The sequence below is a fragment of the Grus americana genome, chromosome 6, assembly GCF_028858705.1.
Source record: "Grus americana isolate bGruAme1 chromosome 6, bGruAme1.mat, whole genome shotgun sequence".
Lineage (NCBI taxonomy): Eukaryota > Metazoa > Chordata > Aves > Gruiformes > Gruidae > Grus > Grus americana.
The window spans coordinates 19,409,941-19,426,281 of NC_072857.1; the positions used below are offsets into that span (position 1 = coordinate 19,409,941).

General features: G+C 38.7%; 1 protein-coding gene across 1 annotated transcript in view; it reads right to left on the reverse strand.

Annotated features, from left to right (window-relative positions):
- Nucleotides 1–1,670: 1,670 nt before the first annotated feature.
- Nucleotides 1,671–16,341, reverse strand: part of DPP4 (dipeptidyl peptidase 4) — a 40,415-nt gene continuing 25,744 nt past the window's right edge. The window contains exons 19-26 of the mRNA XM_054830218.1: nucleotides 15,573–15,642; nucleotides 13,750–13,944; nucleotides 12,744–12,798; nucleotides 10,636–10,735; nucleotides 8,955–9,019; nucleotides 4,179–4,251; nucleotides 3,857–3,930; nucleotides 1,671–3,025 (exon numbers count right to left, since the gene is read on the reverse strand). Of these exons, the coding sequence (XP_054686193.1) occupies nucleotides 2,927–3,025; nucleotides 3,857–3,930; nucleotides 4,179–4,251; nucleotides 8,955–9,019; nucleotides 10,636–10,735; nucleotides 12,744–12,798; nucleotides 13,750–13,944; nucleotides 15,573–15,642 (731 nt within the window). The 3' untranslated portion in view covers nucleotides 1,671–2,926. The remainder of the gene's footprint in view (nucleotides 3,026–3,856; nucleotides 3,931–4,178; nucleotides 4,252–8,954; nucleotides 9,020–10,635; nucleotides 10,736–12,743; nucleotides 12,799–13,749; nucleotides 13,945–15,572; nucleotides 15,643–16,341) is intronic.

Below are 16,341 nucleotides of genomic sequence, written 5' to 3' on the forward strand. Positions count from 1 at the left end.
CAATGTTAATCTTAACATTCTGAAATCACACAAATTATAAAGCAAATGTAGTGCTATATTTACTTCTAATTTCATATTCCTGGTCAAAATTACTCAATTTCTTGGATGTAATTTATTACAAAAGTTTATGTGTACATGTGAATAGACTATTGTGTTTTTCACAATTAAGAAATGTTATGTGAAAATAAATATTTATCCTAACTAATTTTCAATTTTATTTTTACACTGCAAACCCCAGAACAAGTATACAATATGGTACGGTATTTTCAGATGTCTACCTGACACTTAATTATGCTTCACACCCAGTGAAGCTCAGTCCTGCTCCATTTCCAAATGGAATGTCATTGACAGGTGCCACGCTGGCAGTGCTGGCTTGCTGTGTGTAGTTGATGGCGGTGTACTTGGTCTGACTCTTAACAGTAAGTAAGCACGTCATCAGGGATGGCACATAACTGACCTGATCCAGGAAGGGAATGGGGATTAAATTCCGATTTACTAGTTACAAGTTGGTTCCCCTTGCTCCTGGGAGAGATGATGTGCACCAGGCAGCAGCAGTTGGGTCTTTTTTACAGATCAATAGGTAAGGTCATACAATTTATAATTCCTCAGTGCTACAACAGTTGAAGTGTCTAATAGTTGAACACCAGCTTAGCCTACTGCCTCTTGCAGGAGCTTCGCTAGTCTCAGGGCTCTAAATTTCTGCTACTGAAAAACTTTTAGGCCTTAAAGGCTGGTACTACTGCCAAACTCCACTACTTGTATTGACTCCATCTTATTAAATCCCTTTGAGCTTCTTTTAAAATCAAAGCAATAAAACCATTTTTTTGTTTTAAAAGTTGCATCATGCTCTATTAGCAGCATATCTTAGAAGTTGCTTTCCAGACAAAGAAATACAAGATAATTAGCATTGTACTTTGTTACGCCTCACAGATAAGACAGTTAAGACAATGCATAGAGTGTATAGAACAGTTTCCCAGTGAGAGGTCAAAGAACTGCATCTTTACTTCATGTAAGACTTACCCAGACCACAGAATGTTAGATTTTTTTTTAAAAGTGGGGTGGGTTTTTTTTAATGCTTCTGTGATGACACAAACTGCATTAGTGTAATCACAGAACTGCATTACTTACATTAACTAGGCTCTCATATTTATTAGGTTTTGGATTACAGAAATACCTTTTTTTGTCTATATGACAAAACCCCCACTGTTTGCCCCTTGCACACACAAGCCATCCAGACGTTCATAACGACCATCTTTTTATAGCCTATCTGCATTGCTGTGACCTGCCTTTATACTTAAAAAAACCCCAAAGCTGTGGGTACGATATCCTCTTGGAGACAACTGACAGTCTGTATCCTATAGCACTTTAACAGTGGTGCCAGTCAACATTAGAACCACTAATAAATCAAGCCCAAGATTATATTTGTTCCCCTAAAAACTTATTTTGTAAGTCAAGGAGGTTTTGGTTTGTTTGTGAAACCAAAACTTTACTTTCTACCTCAGGCCCCATCTCATTTAAGGACAAGCTGCACAAACTGTCTTGACATTCTCCCCCACCCTCTCCCCCCCCCACTTTATCTGTCTGTGTGAGTACTTTTACATTCACACCTAATGTCACTAATAACCCACAATACATACATAACCACATGCTGGCATCTAATATCAAGAAGCTGTTAGATAATCATGTCATGCTCTATTACACGATACCATTAAACAAAAGCAGGAACTTCACTGTAAGTCTCTTAATGGGTTTTTGTAAAATTCTAAGAGTTTGTTTCTTGAGCAACATTTTTCAATGATATGAACTACACCTTTCATAACTTAATGTCTTTATTATTTTAAAGCAGCACAGTTTGTAGTAGAAGTGGGTTGCATCTTTTCTATCTACGTAAAATTAAGAAAACAAATCAGCTGGAGAAGCCTACCTGGAGTGCTGAAGATAAAGCAGAAGTTTATTGGTAGGCTGCAAGGAAAAGCAGGTTTGCTAAATAGCCTATTCACATGAGAGTTACAGTCCAGCCTTTGCCTTAGGTGACTGCTAGTTTGCATTGTAATGTTTTATGTTTGAGTGCAAGGAATATATCCTATCCATCAGTAAAAAGGAAACATTAAAAAAAAAAATTCTGTTCCCTAGAGAAACAATGGTGGGCTGCTAGAGGTCCAAGGTAAGGGTTTACCAGTGCAGATCCCCACAGTAGCAACTTTTTTTTTTGACTATGAGCAAAAATCACAGTACTATGATAGGAAACAAATTCAGTGCCATCATTCAAATTCTTTGGTGAAAGCTGGTTACATGCTTTCCTTGCAAGACTTCTACAATTGTAATCTGAGAGATTGCAGAGGAAAAAAAATACTAACTCAAGGAACTGCAGTAAAAGTGTTTCATGCTCACAGAAAACATTAACATTGCAGTATTCTTGATATTGCTTCTGATCTAATAATTGTCAAGCATTAGGTAATTTCTGCACAATCTGTTTAAAGTTTTATCAGTATTTTCACAGAAATAATCACAGGGTTCAATTTTTTTTTTTTGTTGGAAATAATATTATTTTTTAATTCCTCAACTGATCTCCATGTTGGTTCCTCTGTGACATTTTCATCATTTATTACCCTCGTATAGAAACAGAACTGTTTCTCTTTTAGAGTGAAATATCAACGGTACTGATTCAAGCAAGTACTGTGTTTTCTGGAAGTCTGCAACATACCTACATTCTGGTCATGTTAAGATGTGATTAAACACAATCAATACAGATTCAATAGTTGCTTGGCAACAGAAATAATTTTAAAGCTTAGCATTTCATTGTGCACACAGGTATCCCATGAGCTCATCCTTATCTCATCTTGATTCATAAGTGTTTATACTGGCTCAGTGTACATTACTAGAGTTCCCTGAAGCAGTACCATCACTAAAACCCCAACGGCTGGTGCTAGGGCAGTGAGAAACACTGCTTTATGAAATGGCTCATATGGGTATAAATATGCTTATGTGCTTGACCAGTGATGGCATGGTCTTTGTCGGTATACCACTGTGGGAAAGAAAAATAAAGAATGTTAGTTCTAGCTATCTCTAAATGCTGTAAATCAAACATGATCAACATAAAAATATGTGCAGACATTTAAAATTATCCCAGCATGAGACTATTTCATCATGGAGGCAAAGACATGATGGAGGTAGGAAGATGCTATGATACTTCTGTCCCTCCTTTGTGTGTGGGATACACCAGGTATTCATGCTAAAAGTACGAAATGAACAGAGGGTAGTGCAGGTCCTCAGTTTAGAGTGGTGCCTGATCTCTGCACCCTGTAAGCCCTGCAGGTTTGGCTGAAGGACAGCTATGCACTGGTGCACTTGGCTTCCTGCTATACTCCATCCTTTTCAGCACTGCTCCCTGCGGGCTAGGAGAAGGTAAAAAGGAAGAGCTTGCACCTCAGTCTGAGAGTTTCCATGTACAGCATCAGAAGGGGCAAGTAACTACTTGTCTTACGAGGTCCATAGAGAAAGACTGAATCTCGGACTTAGCTGAAGTTAACCTTTCCTTATATTCTATCTGTAAGGTACTAGTCATGGGACTTTGAGTATATGCAAAGATGGGGATGGTCTGAGAACACAAAAAAATTAACAAAATGAAAGAGTAGGTAAACATGGTCAAATACAAGGAGGAGTTGCTTTACATTTTTTCTTGTACAGAAGATACATGGGTGCATTATGTTAACATTTCAGTTCCTGAAGATGAAATGCAAGTATGGGAGCTTTCATTTAAAATGCTAATTGATTTATACCTAACACAAGGGAGGTTTTGCTATTATTCCCATAATACAAACCCATTTGTATGATGATAAATAAAAAAGAACCATACCATTGCCTGAAAATCCACTTCAGCATCAACAAGAGCTTTGGCAATCTGTGCTGCTTGCTGAAAGTGAACATTATCTGAAAAGTGGAAGAAAAAGGAAAAAGGTAAGCAAAAAATTGCTTCTGTACTACTCTGGGGGAAAAGCAAAACAAGGAACACAGAAGACTCCCCAGCACTGCTGACTGAAACACAAATTAGTTGCAGAAAGCAGTATTATTTTATTGACGTAAATGTAACAGCCTTGCCCCTTCATGCTTTTGTTTTGTCAGTACTAGAATTGCGAACCTGTCTGTAATACTAAAATGTCTAATTAACTGCAACTCACCATCTGCTGTTCCATGAATAAGGAGATATTCAACGTCCTTGAATTTTTCAGCTCTGGCCATTACTGTTGAACTCTAAAATTAAAAAAAAAGGGGGGGGGAAGAAAAAAGGTGCTATTTATTAGAAGATGATTTGCTACCAACTGACTGTGATTCCTGTTGACACAGTCTGGGGTCCTTCAGATACAAACAGCCACCCCTGCTCCCCCCCCACACCCCAAGTAGCATGTTCACGCATCCAACAGTGCTCTGCTCACACTCAAACCATTCTGCACCAGTCTGCAGTCATTACCAAGGGTTACATCTGCAGAGTAACAGGCAATTCCAGAGGGGAAGAGTTGTACAAGTGAGACACACATTTAATGCATCGATAACATGTTGTTAGCCTGCAGCACACCACTTGCCATAGGTTTCCTGTGTGACTGCAGGCAAGTAAAAAAATGTTGCCATGGCAACAGCACACCCTATGATGGTGAGGAGTAGATAGTGCAGAGACTACGTGTCTTATCTTTCCCACCAAAACCTACACTAGTTTACCTTTGGGTAAGTCGATGGGGTTTATATTTCATCAATCTCAGGTAAAAATGGCTGACAAGTTTAAAACAATGCTCTCCCCAAAATGTGACAGAGAAATGCCTGAAGGGAAAAATCCACTAGATCAAATCTATAAATAGGATTCAAGCTACATTTTGGGAATTGACACACAATACGGTGATGAAAAAAATAATGGGTAACTAAGATAAATTGAGAAACTTAAAAACACAGTAACAACATATTCCCTGGAATGTACTAACCGCTGGACTTGCTACTGTGACTAGGTACTAAAAATGACGAAAGTAAGGACTGCAGGTAAGATCTTTAATTTGGGCAAGCAAAGGGAACATGATAGTGCTCCACCATGAGAGAGGGAAGAAAAAAAAGCGACAAGATAAAACATTTTAGGCTTGATAAGACAACCAGCATAATGCGGCAAAAATAACTTGAATTAAATTTCCTTCTATTAGCAACATTATAGAGGTTCTCTGCTGCAAATTACTTCCCTGTGGAAGTTTTCTCTATATTACAGCAACTTTAAAGCTACTACGGCAAGGAAAAAAATATTAAAAAATAGGAACAAAAGAATATACATTTCTTTTTTTCAATTCCCCACCTTGTACTAAGGCTGTATCCCACACAGGGTGTGCATTTAGTACTCCCAGAAAGTCAAATAAATTATATTACCAACACACAGCAGTGTTCTAATTCCCTTATGTCTCTTGTACACTCATGAATCTTTAAAGCAAGCATAAAGACTAAATTCCTTTTGTCATGGCAGAATAGCGTACCACAATCCTCTCACAAGGGTAGTTAATCAAATTTAAAAAACAGGTTCAGCAGAGAGAAAACCCCACCCTCCAATCTGTAACATTGCCATTGCCCTCCTTTGATAGTGAAAGGCTGCAGAGCACCAGAAACCCCATCTAATACATGGCAATCAATGCACACCAGAAGCATGACGCAATCCATTGAAATGACTTGGTATCATGGGGTAAGAACAGATAGTTTTGAGAGTGCCAAAATCTGGAGAGGACTTTGATTCAGTGAGGAGCACTGGTACAGCAGCCACCCAAAAGAACAATTCAGAAAGTAATGGCCCAGTGATAGGGGAAAAAAAAAAAAAAAGAATAAAAGACAAACCCAAAAGGAACCAGCAATATCCTTCTATTGCATCATGTTCCACATGCACAGAGGGAAACTTGATAGATGGCCTTTATAAGCTGCCTTCTAGCAAACCAGTGCTGGTTTAAGAGACAGCAAACCTGCTGCCAAGTGGAAGCCTGACTTAAACTACACTTCTGAGAACTCAAATTTCCAAAAGCACTTTTGGAAAAAGGATGCCACTATTTTTTCCTCTCCAAGCATTAAACAAAATAAAGCTATGTGTAAAACACTTCAGAAAGAAGGAACACACAAAAGAGATACTTTCTCAGGTTTTTTTATCACTTGCAAGTGATGTCTCACTTGCTGTACCCATACTCAACATGAAGAGTCCCGTCCCTAAAATGTGCTTTAAGGACACAGTGCTTCTGCCAAAAAAGAAGGTTGTAAGATAGGGGACAATCTCCAGTTATGCACAGTTACAGCACAAAGCAACAGCTACAGTAGCTGAACAAACCTCAAGTGGACAGCAAGTAAATACAACATAATTTACCCATTCCGTTGCATAGTTATACGTCCGGGACAAAGGTTCTGAAGAGGTAACGTGTACAAGTACCGAGAATTGGGCCCTGCTGAGTGTAACTGGCTTTTCTAAAGATCACACAGCAGTCAACATTTTATCAGCACTCCACAAACAAGTTAAGGTTTGGCTGCAACTGAAGGTCTCTCTCCCTTTAGCATATTCTCAGATAATAGAACAAATGTCAAATCAGTACAAGATGGCATATTTACAAAATTGTACCCTGTTTTGCATAACCTAATGATGCAGCAGTTCTTAAGGACTGAACATTTCAAATCTGCTAGAAAAAGATTGCCAAATCTATGACTGTTTCAAACACTTGCCAAAAGCATATCAAATTCAGAGTGAACTGCAAAATAATCTTCTCACAAGTTGAACAGTCTCTTCGGTATGCTTTACATGGCTATTGCATCTGACCTCTAGAGCTCTGCCCTGAGTTAGCCTCAGGTCTTTTACATCAGGGACATTTCTTTCCCAGGCAGACTTCTCTGCCATTCAGCCTAGGATCCCTGCACAAACCATTACATTGGGAGCTCCGCCCATGCTTGCTCCTTTCTTTTACAAAGCTCTAATTTTTAAATAGTTCACAACTGTCTTAAAGGCACTGATCACACCTAATTATCCTACCTAGAGGAGAGTGTGAGTCACCCCTCAGACTTGACTCTTGACAAAGAGTATTTAACATCTCAGATTCTCTTTCTTCAGTAAATGTGGGACCTAACGTCACAGTAATGCAAAGGTAGGCTGTACCCCTCTTACCACAACTGGTTTCTTGACGCTGTATATTCGCAGTCATGAATGATAACACATTAGGAAGGCACCAAGCAGCACGCATCTTCTCTACACAGGTGTGTATGTATAAATCAGGGCACACAGTACAGAGTTTATGCAACTTTTCACTTTCAAAGCCAGCTTTATAGCAGATGCAGTAGGGTAGAGAATATATGATGCAGTGTGCAAACCTGATGAAGTTAACAGTTCAAAAATGCTTTAACAGCTTCAGCTAGGAGAGCTTTCAGTACATGTTTTGCATCTACTTGCTAAAAAACGTTCAGTTCAGAGATCAGCTCTCACCAGCGACACGGGGCCAGGAGGCTGGCTATTGGGACTGGGACACTGAACAAAAGGGCTGTAAGCCAGGAACATGCTGGGCAGGAGTCAGTATGGGTCTTCAGCAATGACTAAATCCCACAACCCTTCCACTGATGCTACATGAAAAGCAACAAACTCACTTCTTGAGCTTCCCCTCCCCGGTTTATGTGGAAAAGTAAATTCCAAGCAAGACATTATTCAGGGCTTTCAACAACAAACGAGGACTGAAGTTGCATTTTCCTATCTCTAGAAGCAGCAATGAAGTGCGACAATCTGATCTGTGCTATTACCCCTCCTCCATCTAGCCACCATTCTCCCCAATTAGTCCTCCGAGTAACACATTTGAAACCTTTAGCTCTTTGGTACTGGCAGTTTCAACGTGGCTATTGCCAGCAATGGATACTATGCCAAGAAAATCCGACTCCTGGCTTGAAAGGATTAAACAGTCCTCTGTTGCCATCTGTGCCGTGAAGCTGGTGAATGACTTCGTGCACCCAGAGCGTTAACGTTCGTTCTGCACGACGACAGTAACTTGTATTTACACTGCTACCTCGCAGACCTCCTACTGTTCCCACTGCCTTAAAGAAACACACTTGGAAGGCGGCAGGCAGGCGGCTGCAGGCAGCTGGTCAGTCCCTGGTGGGCCCAAGCAGCTCACTGGTTAGAAGAGACAGACGCGGTACCAAGTCTTCCAGCACTCACTGCCATTGTTCTCAGTTTTGACCAGAACATCTGATACAGCAGTTGACAAAACTAGATTACTGTAGTGATATGTCAAAACAGATGTTTCAGTTCATATATGTATGTATTTGTATGTTTTACCATACTTTTAAATCAATGCAACAATCCCCACCTTCCCCCCCCCCCATGACACTTATTTTTTTAGTGCATCAAGCCACAATCGGTGCTAAACTGTCTTCTCTCTAGCCTGTTTACCAATCTGAACACAGAGAATGCCCCATCTCTTTTCCTCCAACATCCACATTTGCTTGCTAGTTCCTAAAGCAACAAAGTTCACCCAATACCCATTTTTTTAAAATTACATTTCAGAAAGAACTGGAGTACATTTGTTTTGGTGGAAATGTTGTTTTAGATAAAGCATAGTTTGCCCATAAGCATATTAAATTTTAAAATAAATTTGTTTCTTAGTGATTAAAACAGTTTTTACAGCTTGTTTCACAGTCTGCAAAGTAGCCAAATGGAACTGAATGTAAAAAACCCCCCCAAAACCCAACACACCAAACAAACAACAGAAAACCCACACCATACAGCAAGGACTAACCGCCTGATGCAAAGCCAAGCACATGAGACCAAAGCCTCTAAAAGCACAATGCAACAGTTACAGCTGGAAAGAAGAAACTTATTTCTTCCCATGGGGAAAGAACAAGACTGTATAATGAAAGATAGAGTGGTTTGGAAAAGAAACACCACAGTTCAAAAAAATTAAATAAAGTTATTTCTTTCTTACATTATAGTTTTTCAGATTATCACTTTCTATAGGAAGGCCCATGTATCGCTCCGTGTATATTGAATCTGTAATTAAAAAAAACCCAAAACCAGAATATGTTACTTAATTTTCAGTCTGTCTGTCTACCAGAAATTTTACGCTCTGATACAAACAATAACAACATATACTAGAAATTAAAAAAAAAAAAAAAAGATAAGAACAGGTTTTCCACAAGTTTTCCACAATGAGGCGTGTAGGTAACCATCATTATTCAGAATATTTAATCTTGTTGCCATGGACACCTGAATGCTGAATATTAATAAAGTACTTTGTGTCAATGTTACCTTATTGTTATTCTCTCAGTAATCCTAAGAAAATTACTGAAAATCTTGCAGTAAATGACTAGCATTTGAAAAAAATCTTAGGTATTTTATCTAAATCGTTATTACTAAAAGGCTATAAAATGAAAACATAGCAGTAGATTAGGACTCAGCTTGGCTTTATGTTATATACAGTCACAATTAAGTATCTCTGATTTTCCACAGATTTTTCAGCATGGTATCATACTACTTTTTTTGCAGATTTGCTGCTTTATTTTAAGCCATACAAATCAATGCTCTGTTGCCATATTCTAATGTCCATTTGACTTTTCATCAGCTTTGTCACTTTTTTTTTTTATGTTGTATATGCATGCCTCCATAATCCTTTCCTTTATCTAATCAACTAAAGTAGAATTTTAGACATCCTGATCACCATTAAAAAAATATATTTCCTGCCATATTGTAATATTCATGTCCTAACATTATGAAAACATCCCTATGTCCTCAACGGACTACTGCTAATACCTGGCAGTAGCCAGAGCACATAATACGCTATTATATAGCCTCTGTGCTGGATGCAGAATGATAAATTACACCTTACTTAAGCAGAGGTTTGCCAGGAAAGGTTTTCCTTTGAATGTTTTTGGACAAATACAAACCAGAAAAATGTCAAAATATGGTCACATTGTACCAGCACATATTATATTTTTAACTATTGATAAATTTTTTGATCTGGGAGGAGGCTCTCTGTAACTGTATTTATAGCCTCATACAACTACAACCTTACACACTACAAGCTTGAAGCATGTACAGACTTGTCCACTTGTTCAGGTTTTCCTCACATCAAGCTATTCTTAAGACTCATTAGATTTATAAAATACAAATTTTACACTCTAAAAGGAAAAAAAACGTGAAGGCAATTCAAATCCTATGCTGTTACTTTGAGAGAGCAAATTACAATGCAAGTTTGATGTTTAACCCTCACAGTTTGTTCTTACAAGCGAAGCAGCAATTTGAAGAAGCAAAGTCTAATAGCGATGCATTTCTGACACACAATACTGGTCTCAGAACATGTGGCAGCTTTGGAAAGCAAACACAGACACATTACAGTAATACTACAAATATTACAATAACTTAGCCTTCATTACATGTTAAAGAGAATACCTGGAATTGTGGATCTGACTTTTTTTAAAATGGGAAATAAGATTTAGGGAATTGGTTTCATTCTGAAATGCAATACCCACGAGTTCATAAAAACAGACCAAGTGGCATTTACATGGCATCTAGTAGATAATCAAAGTTCTGCACTATGAATCAACACTTTGCAGCATGTGCACTGCAAGACATATGGGAATCCTTGTAACGAGGAAGCCATCACATACCGTAATATTGCCAACGTGACACGGGGGCAACCGCTATTCCACACTTGAACACGCCGCTTCCAGAGCCAAGCACCATAGAGGTCACATATCCCCCATAAGACTGAGAAGAAAACATTGCTGTTATTTTAGTTGGGAAGAAAAGGATGGGGCCCATCTGCTAAACGGTTCATCAGACATTTATAGGCTCAGCGTTTTTCATATTAATGAACTCCACTCCGAATTTGGGTCAGATCTCACCCAGCCTGCTCAGTGGGGGAAACAGGCATCAAACAGCGCATGGCGGCTGCGGCGCTGATGAATGAGAACTTGCTGGGGAAAAGGGGCACAAACGCCGCCGAACTGTGACTCAGCTAGGGATGACAGTGTTTGGCAGCGCCGTAGGCAGCAGCGAAAGACAGGAAACAAGACACTGCTGAACCGCTGCGTCCCTCTCCGTGCTGGGGGAGTGGGTGGAAGCAGAGCTCGGGCCCACAACGCGCCTGATGAGTAGTTGCACCAGGGCATCCAAAAATTTACAACTCCCTCAGAGCAGGCCTACGGCAGCTCACTTGCTAACTCTCCTCCAAAGTGTCAAGAGCAAGACTGTCACTGGGGAGTGAAGGATCTTCTGCTGAGTCTGTGGGAGGAACTGTGCAGCAACACACTCCTTGCTATCCACAGAAAACTCACTCGCAGGCTAGCCTGATACACAGATGAGTAAATATCTGACACACTTGAGCATCCAGGCAGCAAGATACCTAAACAATGTCACCGACTGCCCAAGTGACTGCCCTCACTATAGTTTGAAGGGGTCATGTAGGAAAATGTACCCACGCACATTCAAAAAGAAGAGCAATTTTTGGATCTCGTTCCCATCTTGAAACCAGATTACAGGCAAATGGAACTGTATCTTAGTTCAAAGTAAATGTTTGCTCCAACTTTAATACTTAGGTCCTCCCAATGAGATCAGCAAAGTAATGCATGTACTTAGTAATGAAACCCATGTATAAGTATGTTGCCTAACCTGGCCACAGCAAAGATATTACTGCCAAACCCATGGTAAACAAAATTAATGTACGTAGCGACGGGCTGACAGCGAGACACTGAAAATCTGAAAACTCAAGAGAAAGAAAATCTGTTTGCCCATAGGTTCAGTATCCAGGATGCACAACCCAACCTAGCTCCAAAGAGGATTGCTCTTCAACTACTCATCCTGAGGCTCGTAAGATGTAAGATGGGAATGCATTAAGTTCTCCTTTTTTGTAAAAAGGATTTCCCTCCCACTGAAGTTAACACTACTATGCTTGACTTCATACAACACAGAGATGTTTATCCCCACAAGAAAAGCTATTAAAGGCACCATCATCATCACCTTGCCATCAAGCAATTTATTCACCGGTGTCCGTCGGCTAGGAATTTAATTCAAGATCCTGCATGCAATCCTGTGTATACTTAAACAGAGCATGCAAAATACTCCCGTGACACCAGAAAAAGCAGTGAAACACCAGCCTGGGACAGAGAAATGTTCAGAGTTTGAATCAAACATCACTAACACTACATACACACTTAGCCTTACAGCTGAGGGGGTATGTCTATGCTATTAAATACTCCCCTCTACTGTGACAGGTTTTAAAACACACATCAAAAGTCAGAGAAATCTGCCCTCTGGTTGGCTGAAATAAAATACAGCCAAGCACAACAATATAGCAGATTTACATATTTTCAAGCTTCGAGTAAAAACACAACTGTGCCACGCAGCTGGTTCACATGTAATTTTACATCTTTTTTTAAAAATTAGAGTCATCCAACTAATACAAAGAGACACTAGTGAATATATACTTGGATTTTTTTTTTAAATATTGGTTCATCTTGTACACAGGAACTTGGCAGGATCCCTTTAAATTGTTTTTAATCCCTCTAGTAGCCCTAATTTCCATTTCAAAGGCTCCTGAATGCTTGCAAAGGGACAACGTATACAGGCACTTGTAAGATGTACTTCATCAGTTCAGTTATTGCACTAAGCCATGACCCCAGAGGTGTCTCACACTAAGTACTCCAGCACACACAGCAGCACAACAAATAGTTGTTACAATTAAATAATAAGCCACCAAACTTATTTGAGTACTTACCCAACCCCAAATAGCTATTCTGTCCTTATCAACAAAGCTCATTTCAGAAAATTTTCTGGAAGCAAACAGAAAAATTAAATGCTTAATGGATTGCAGGTATCTGCCATGATACAGACCTGCCTATTTTCCATCATGTCTGCCTCTTTCTATTGTACAAATAAGCATTTCTCACTTCATCACAGTGACTGCTTATGAAAACATACAATACTTTAGGCATGTGTGTATTTAAGAAATTCAGAAAAACATCTGTGCACATGAAAATACAAAACCTGGATGCCCTGTAAAAGCCCTCGAACTGCACTCACTGACATTTGTATTGTATTAGGTTAGATTTCACCACCTGCCTCGCCATTTTCTTTTTTTTCATCTTTTTTTTTTTTTTTTTTTTAAAGACAAGCAACACTCAAATTGCAGCAGTAAGGGACAGGCCAACACCTGTAAATCCAGTCAGGGTTTTAAAAAAAAATAAAATAAAAAAAAAAAATTCTGAAATGCTATTTGGTTAAACTGCTTAACAGTTTAAAATCCCAAAAAACAAGCCCCATAAGATCACTTCTTTGTGATTCCAAGAGATTCACACTGACATTGTCCGGTTTAGCGAGGTTCTACAAGCATAAATCAACCCACGAAGATGAACTATGACGTAGAGGCTGAGTAGTTCATATAAGTAACTTTGTTACAACAGAAACTTGCAAAAACCTTGGAGTAGAACTTCCAGGTTCAAGTTCCTTGGTAGCATGCTCTTCTACTAATGTGACAGCTATCATCTCTATGAAACCAGCAATATGGTAAATTTGTTAGTATAGTATTAACTCGTCTCTCTTTTTAAGCATAAAATGATGGCTGGCCCATAAATGACACACTTCAGCATACAAAATCAATGTAGAATTTAGTTATGTTTTTGCCAGTGATTTCAAGATGACCATTCAAAACCTTCACCTTTTTTTCCCCCTACAAATAAGCACAGACAGGAGGAGCAGGTGTTGACCATTTCACTGTAGCTCACCTGGCTACTGCTATCTGATCTTCCACTTCATATGTTCCCAGCCTTCGGTTTATTGCATGCATAATTTCATCCCCTTGGTATCCACTTCCTCTGCCATCAAAGCTGGCCACAATGATCTGCTCGGTGCTTGCCAGGTAAGTAGCCCAGCTGATCCGGAAGGCATAATCTACTTTCTGACTGCAGGGTCCTGCATACCTGGGTGAAAAGTGCCACAGAATTCACGCATTTAGCTTCCACGTATTCTTGCATCAAGCATTTGAAATACAATTACTGCTGACAATTTTCAGCCGCTACAGAAGGCTAAACTTTTAAATTAAACTGAGCAAACAAGAAAAGCATCACCAACCGACTCCAAACTGCTGCTTTCCCTGGACACTAAAAGCAATATGCTTTTTTAAAACATCAGCTGTTAATCAAGAAAGCAGACTAGGTTTTATTTGTTTTATTGCTTTCAGCTCTAATAAAATATTTCATCATTTTGACTTTAAGTGGCTTATCAGAAATCCAAACCAAATTCTTTTTTGTTTTGGCATATCTAGTCATCTGAGTTTCAAAGCGATGCACTTTAACTATTTCTGTTGCATTTACCGATTATTTATTTGGTTAAAGTCCAAAATCAACAAATAGCCTTCATTTGGGATAATGAAAAAGATCTTTTTCTGCACTTCTAGTGTCTCATCAGAGTTCCCTACAGTCTAAACTATTTCTTATGCAGGCTGAGAAAAAAGGAAGCAAAACTGTAATTATAAATTTTATTTTTAAAATATTTGGAAGCACTTGAGCGCTATGAAATCACACTCTGAGTGCCCGGATGGCAAAATTCTGTTTGCAGTGCACTTTAGCCACTGTTCAACTGAGTAAGAAATGGAAGAATTGCTCTTATAACTCTATAACCCATTTTTCCCAGTTTTACAAGCAAAGAAAAAACTGCTAGGAATTCTCTATGTCAAGCTTTGTTTCTATATGCTATGGATCCTGACACTTCCAAAGGAATTTCTGATATCAAGATCACCATGAAGCAGAGGTGATCCTGACAGAGGCCCAGGTAAGTCAATAAAAATAGAATCAAAACCAAAGTAAGTCTTAAGAAGCAAAAAGTACTGACTGCTCATTAAAGCAGTCAATAGGTATATCTAAGTGAGTTCAATAGGCATATCAAAAAGTATTACAGTGCTACCAAATTACATTACATAAATACGTATCTAACAATTAAAGCCAGTTTCCTTATGGAGTCAGCTTTTTGTAAAAAGAGGAAAAGGTTAACATTTCCAGTTAGAAGAAAACATACCATGAACAGAAGAGCCTGAAGAAGAATGGACCAAACAGCACATGCTCATGGTCTTCAATTTATGAAAAACCAGCAAATGCAATCCTGACCACAGGGTGCAGTTTGCCAACACCAGTTGACAGTCAAGTATCATAGAGAAAATGCAACATCATGCTTACTACTTCAGCTTTAGGATACACAGCTTATTCAAGGTTTCATTCTGGAATGTAATTTCATTGACTATTATTCCTAATGAACTCTAAAAGCAGAGAATGAGGGAAGCTAACGCTAACATCCTGGCTTTTAAGTCAGATACATTTTGTATCTGCCTCACTGCCACCAGAAAAATACGCGCTTGTTAACCATTACATCATCTTATGGTACAGAAATCTATCACGAATTGGGATACACCTCCTTCTTTTCGTTCACTCTTAAAATTACTTCAAGAAGTAATTAGAAAACATGCCAGTTTTGTGTTTCCCAATCTTATTAAGAGCATTTGAAGTAGATGAAAGTGATTATTAGCACAACATTGCCATGTAACTTGAAGACTTACACATCAAGGAGCACAGGGTACTTCTTTGATGAATCGAAATGGGGAGGCAGTATCATTTGATACCACAGGTCTAAAAGTGAAAACAGTTTGACTTAGGTCAGTTCTCCAGTGAAATAATTTGACATGCATTGCAATTCATACAAGAGCACCTCTGAGTCACACCCTAAAAATTAAAAAGTAGTTTCATCTGAACTGTCCTAATATATACACATAAAAGTTCCTAGCTAATCTATTTTTTTTTTTTAAATTAAATACTTTACAGCTAAGTTAGCAGAAAGTCTGGAACTCGAATGCTTACAATAATAATAATAAGATTTGGGGGCTCAACATGCTGTCTTGTAACATTATTCTACATTATAAGCTTACATGTAAAACTTGGTAAGTCGCTACAGTGCTAAATCTGACACCAGCTCAAAAATGTTTCTCTACTCACATTTCTATCCCAGCACTAAAAAGAAATTTTAAATATTTTGAACCTGCCAGATAGGCTTTGCATGACAGTTTGTAAAGCATTCCAGAAACATATCCAAATATCTATTATTTCTCAAGCAACATTGATTCTGGTTCCATCCACGTTACTCTTTCCACCCAACTTGGCTAAGAGGTAGCTGAACACTTCAAACACACACCATATAAGTTTTGCAAACCAATTGGCTCGATTTTTCACTCATGAATTTTAAAAGAACTGATGCTGCAAAGGAAGCATGAATCAATACTGATGGACTGCACTAGCCAGAGTGCAAGTCTTCCAGAAATTTGTCCAGGTATG